This window comes from Haplochromis burtoni, unplaced genomic scaffold (assembly GCF_018398535.1).
Source record: "Haplochromis burtoni strain Fernald_Lab_line unplaced genomic scaffold, NCSU_Asbu1 Contig_161, whole genome shotgun sequence".
Classification (NCBI taxonomy): Eukaryota; Metazoa; Chordata; class Actinopteri; order Cichliformes; family Cichlidae; genus Haplochromis; species Haplochromis burtoni.
In genome coordinates, this window is record NW_024582522.1 from 611,384 (window position 1) to 617,137 (window position 5,754).

The 5,754-nt window shown below is 45.2% G+C and overlaps 1 protein-coding gene across 1 annotated transcript in view; it reads right to left on the reverse strand.

Moving 5' to 3' along the window:
- The window catches only part of tpp2 (tripeptidyl peptidase 2), a 17,750-nt gene extending 12,236 nt beyond the window's left edge, over window positions 1–5,514 (reverse strand). The window contains exons 1-15 of the mRNA XM_042225123.1: window positions 5,246–5,514; window positions 4,231–4,359; window positions 4,028–4,123; window positions 3,419–3,523; window positions 2,917–3,041; window positions 2,610–2,773; window positions 2,368–2,522; window positions 2,199–2,275; window positions 1,987–2,114; window positions 1,602–1,850; window positions 1,390–1,505; window positions 1,127–1,298; window positions 875–1,032; window positions 710–786; window positions 501–627 (exon numbers count right to left, since the gene is read on the reverse strand). Coding sequence (XP_042081057.1) covers window positions 501–627; window positions 710–786; window positions 875–1,032; window positions 1,127–1,298; window positions 1,390–1,505; window positions 1,602–1,850; window positions 1,987–2,114; window positions 2,199–2,275; window positions 2,368–2,522; window positions 2,610–2,773; window positions 2,917–3,041; window positions 3,419–3,523; window positions 4,028–4,123; window positions 4,231–4,359; window positions 5,246–5,410 — 2,043 coding nt within the window. The 5' untranslated portion in view covers window positions 5,411–5,514. The remainder of the gene's footprint in view (window positions 1–500; window positions 628–709; window positions 787–874; window positions 1,033–1,126; window positions 1,299–1,389; window positions 1,506–1,601; window positions 1,851–1,986; window positions 2,115–2,198; window positions 2,276–2,367; window positions 2,523–2,609; window positions 2,774–2,916; window positions 3,042–3,418; window positions 3,524–4,027; window positions 4,124–4,230; window positions 4,360–5,245) is intronic.
- Between the last annotated feature and the right edge of the window lie 240 nt (window positions 5,515–5,754).

A 5,754-nucleotide genomic window follows, 5' to 3' on the forward strand; every position in this document is an offset into this window, starting at 1 on the left:
CCCCTAAAATAGCTAAAACTAAAAACAAACTAAAAACTACTTCCAAAAACATTCAGCTTTGATATTAATGAGTTTTTTGGGTTCATTGAGAACATAAAATTATTCCTCAAAAATACAACTTGCCTAATAATTCTGCACTCCCTGTAGTTGAGTGACTGGTGTACACTATATTTCCAAACCCAATCTCATTTTTTTAACCTTCACCATCTTTAATATTAGCTTCCATCACTGTGACCGTATAGATATGATAGAAACGTTCATGGAATGGTACTGGGCACAAAAAAAAAAAAAAAAAAAAAAAAAAAAAAGCTGGTACCTGCAAGGCACCACTAAATTGCTGTGCACAAATTTGGAACCAACTATAGGAGTGATCCCGCAAGACCAAGCAATGATGCTTCCCCATGGAAATTAGTCCAACTTCTGCTACTTAGGGTTTGGCTAATGTGGGCCAGTTCTCTAAAGGGAGGTAGATCAGGCCCAGCGTTAGCACAGTGTCAGTGGAAAACAGAGAGACACCAACCTGCCCAGGAGGCTCCCTGAGGAACAGTAATGAAGTGGCGTCTGATCTGGCCCGGTCTAAAGTGGACGTCTGTGAAACACACCTCATGACTACGACTGTCTATTACTCTGTAGGAAGAGAGAAGATCCATCAGACAGAGAAACACACAAACCTCTTATGCGGAGCGGGGGCAAGCATGTACTGACTTACTTGGCAGGGATAACAACTGTGATTGGAACTCTGAATAGTGGCCCACAGGTAGAAGCTGCTGTATCATACCCACACACCTGAAAGACAAATTCAAAGTGAACGTAAGTGCACACAGACACATGAGCTCGATTTTTTGACTCATTCTCTCCTTCACGTGGTGCCCACCTCTGTGTAGTGGACTCCCTCTCTCAGTCCAACGGGGTCGATGCGAACGTTAATGTGACGACACTGGTTCATGAGCTCGAGGTGGGAGGGGCACTGGACCCACGGGGCAGCGCACGTGAGCGCCAAGTGAAGCTGCAGGTTGATTCGCTCAGAGTTTCCTGTGATGGAAGAAGAAGATAGCTACATTCTTAAAAAACAAACAAACAAACAAACAAATAAATAAATAAATAAAAACATGATGTATGAAAGTACCTGTGTTCTCTGGAAAGATGGGCTCAATTCCAACTCCGTGATCAGTGGGTCCAAGAACGTGGGCTGGGTCCCTGAGGTAGATGCCTCTCTGTGTTCCCACACTTACCGAGAAGCCTAGGTGGCTTGTGGGTAAAGAGGCGTGCTGAGTGAGGTAGTCTAACGCCTTTTCCACCTGAGAGGAAGACAAAACGATACATTTGTTTAACATCTATCAGGGAAAGAAATGGCAGAATATCAGGTTGAAAGTCTTACAATCACAGTACCTGGATTATTCCGTGGCCCTGTGCAAACACCTCGATGTCATCAACCTTCAGAGCAGTGTTTTCCAGCGCTCTTCTCACAGCAGGAGCTGAGGGATGGATCCCGTTCTGTTTCAATCCTTTTTCACAAAACACCAAACACCAGCATCAGCTTTGAATTCACACACATTTCTCTACACACAGCAGGCTGAATTATCACATCTCACTAGACCCACCTGAGAGGACTAGTGCGATGCCGCCACAAGCGTTAGGTGATGACATGGATGTGCCGTTCATCAGCTGGGTACCACGAAGGGTCCAGTTGGGCACGGATGCAATGGCACCGCCAGGGGCGCTGATGCTGACCCCCAGGGCCCCGTCGGTACTGGGACCCCTCGATGACCAGGTGTACTGGTTCGGAGGCAGCTTCTCCCTCAGGGAGTATTCTGCCACCATCATGTCTGGCGTCACGTATGCGCCAACTCCTGCAGAATGAACAAAGCAAAAATGAAACCAAGCATGGCTGGACAGATGTTTTGATCCAGAGGTTATCAATCCGTGGTCCAGGACCCACTGCAGGCTTAACAGTTTGAGAAGCACTGGTTTCATCCGAGCGTGTACCTATAACACTGCTGGTGGTTCCTCCTGGGCAGCCGACTGTAGTGAGGCAGGGGCCGTTATTTCCCGCGCTTGACACAAAGATCACGTTGTGTTTCTGCACAGCTTCAGTGATCACCTCACAAATCCTCCTGAAGGACAAAAAGACAGCGACAAATGAGTAACAGTAAGCAACGAGGAGCTACAGAGGTAGCGCCTGCTCTCCATGTACTTACCCTGAATTGGGCCAGTGTGTGGCCTCCCCATAACTGTAGTTAACCAAGTCACACTTGTAGTTGATTACTTCAATCATCTTTAAATGACAGACAAATAAAGAATAAAATGGTGCAAACATATACAGATATTTTCTTTAAATCTATATTCTCAGGACTTTGAGGAATATACCGCGCGGATGAGCCCTGTGCCTGTTTCCATGGTGCTGAGGCGGGTGTCTCCAATCTTCAGAGCCAGGATTTGGGCACCCGGGGCCACACCATTACGTTCGGGCTCCTCTGGGAAGTAGCCTGCTGCGATGCTTGCCACATGTGTCCCATGAGCCCCTTTAGGAGCGCACAAGCAGCATTAGATCATGTGTGAATACCCGACTATTAGGCATATTAGGAATCTAATGCGCTGGGATGGCTCACCTCCGCTGGTGACTATGCAGAGCGTGTTGCCGTCATCATAAATATTAACAGAATAGTTAAGCATCTCGACAGTTCCTAACGTGGCATACTCATGTGACTCTCTGTATGAGCTCAGCACAGTGCACTGGGACAGCTCTCCGCACTCTGAAGTGTCAACTACAGCCCTAAAGGGAACAAATCACAAATAGATTACTGGTAAACAAGGGAAGGTTGTGAAAAGAAAGGGTAAAAAACAAACAAACAACAACAACAACAACAAAAAACTGTAAGGATACTGAAGGGGAAAGAAAATTAAAGGTGGCCGTACTTCCATGTGACGCCATCGTGCCAAAGCACACAGTCATATACAGGCCCAGGATCACTGTACTTCTTTTCTAGCGATGCCAGGAGCTCTGACTGACACTGCAACTCTTCTTTCTGCAACTTCTCAATCTGTGGAGAGACCGAAAGATGAGAGATACAGTCGAGGCATCCCATGCTAGTAAAGGGTGCCTAACTACACTTGGAAAAGGCAAGAAATGAAGCCCAATACGTTAGATCCTCTCACATTCCCTCCTTATTCCTCTTGGTGATAGCAGCTATTCTTGCTGCTCCATTTTCTTTGTCACTTCCGATTTTGATCTTTCAAAATTGTTTATCACCATTCTTGTTCAATAATCAGCCCACAATCCCACTTCTTTAAATGTATTATTTGTGCCATTCTCACTTTCTTTCCTCCAAGTCGCTCTATGAATTTATAAATGTACATATTTTCTAACATAAACGTTGCCTTTCTCTCTCTCAAATGACCTCAAGGGAGCAGGTCTGACCTGTGAGGGGTTTGGATGAGCGAGGTCAAACTCTTCCGTCTTGCGGCAAACCTCAGCGAGTGCTGCTCTGTGTGGCGGATCCCACATCTTCTCCTTTCGCTCTTTCTAGTAGTCAAAAACCACACAAAAAAAAAATCCAATAACTCTCCAACACAACACACAGTCTAACATACAACTCAGGAAATAATCTGAGCTTAGGAGCTGTCAACAGGGACACTTCAATTATGTTTTTCCCCTCATTCATTCATCAGGTGGGTGTATTATATGAAAAAAGCTATAAACTCTTTACAAAACTTTCCAAGTATGGATAATCAATTCAGAATAAAGGTCAGAAATCCTATCAGTTCACTGATTTCAGATGGATTTTCTATGAGAGGGAAGAGGACAATTCAGCAAGTTTTTCTGTGTTATCGCTAAAGCTGACTGAAGTGTTGAAACATCAGGAAAAAATGCCTGTCTGTGACTCAGGTGGCCAGAAGCTCCAATGCCATGAGTCTTTTGAACAGTTGCTATCATGTCCAAGCTTAATTGTCCACGTGTCAGGAGTACTGGGCTTTGTGCTCAACAGTGTGTCAGACAAAATGAAGTAATAATGTCACCTCTTCCTACCTGTACTCTTTCTTTCAGAGCCTTGGGGAAGAACTCGTAGCCATTTTTAACTCCAATGCGATACTTCCCTGATGGATTGACCCAAGCAGGAAGGATCTGGACGATGTTAAAAAAAAAAAAATGCAGTGTGAAACAGATGTAAAAGAGCGCCTATAAAGGAATGTTTTTAATGTTTGTGTACATTGAGGTGTTTATATACTGACCTTGAGCGTTCTGCCAGAGAGGCCGGTGATTGTCCCATCTTTAGGCTCCACCACAGTGGTCATGTTCACGTCACCACTGCCTGTCGTATCAATGATGTCAACAATCTTTGGCTTCCCCTCAGTTGTGACCTTAGAGAACAAAAAAAAATTGTAAGAAATCAGCAATCCACTAGAATGCAGACAGAAAAAGGTGCAAATCATAACTGGTATCTTACATTGAATGGGGAGGGGTGTGTGGACAGCAAACTAAATGAATCGTCATCCATAAATCAGCTAAGTAACTCAGCCGGTAAAATGATACCTGAAAAAGCTCAACGTGCTTTTTAACATGAGGATTTGTTTACTACGAGAGAAGCAGTCAGTTTCAGTCTCAGCCCCTCAAGCATGACTGAAGCAAGAGAACAGAAAATAAGCTCAATGTATTATGAAAGCTACCCAGCTAGACTTACACATGTGCACTGGCAGGTTTAGACTAACATGTAGTGTTTAACACTGTGTTGGTCGGCTTATTTTCTTACGTTGTGACTTGGCAGTTTGGATAAAGTTTCAGAGTTTACGGATCACTTATCAAAACGCCAAATACGCTTAATTTACTCTGCCTTGCTACTATTAAGCTAGCTACATCCAGTCAGCGTGTAAATCTAATAGTGTAAACACTGGAATAAAGAGGGGTAAAAAATAAAAATAAAAAAAAAAACACGAAAATAATTCAGCGGCTAGCTTCCAGGCTGTCATGCTAGCACACATTTTAACTTACTGGCTAACTGTACGCCAGATTAGCACGGAAATACACTCTGACAGCAGGGGTAAACACACACTACTAGCTGCTTTGCCTTGATATGGTTGTCATTGTGGCGTTAAGTTAACTACTGGTGTATCCACATATGCTAAGTATCTAGCTAGATAGCTAGCCGCTGCCGTTGTATACCAATGAAGTGAATGAGTCGGCCCTTTAGCTTCGCTAGCTTCCGCCAACTAGGTCGTAGCTTAACACGAGGCAGCCGGTCAGATCTACCTGCATGCCGGGGGCCCCGGGATCCACGCCGGTGTCGAGAATGGCGATGAGCACCCCTCGGCCGTCATACTCGGGGAACCGGGTGAGGTAAGAGGCAGCGCCGGTTTCTTTTTTGGGGAGCAGCCCGTGGAAGGGGAATGGCTCTTCGGTAGAATGAGCAGCCATGATCGGAAGAGCGACAATGAAAACAAAGCAGCGAAATGGGGAAGAGAGCAACAGTACGCGTGTGGGACTGACGGGGAGGAGAGCTGGTTAAAGGGGCAGTACTTCCAGTAACCCCAGGCCAACGAGCAGGCCTTTATCAGCCTGTTAACTTATCTGCTTTAGTCTGGACTGGGTTTTTACTGTCATGTGAACTGTCTGCTGGCTGGAAACCAAGATGTGTAATTGAGCAGTGTATGACTGCATGAAAGCCAAGAGGTTTCACATCCTTCATAACATCCCCCTACACACACACACACACACACACACACACACACACACACACACACACACACACACACACACAC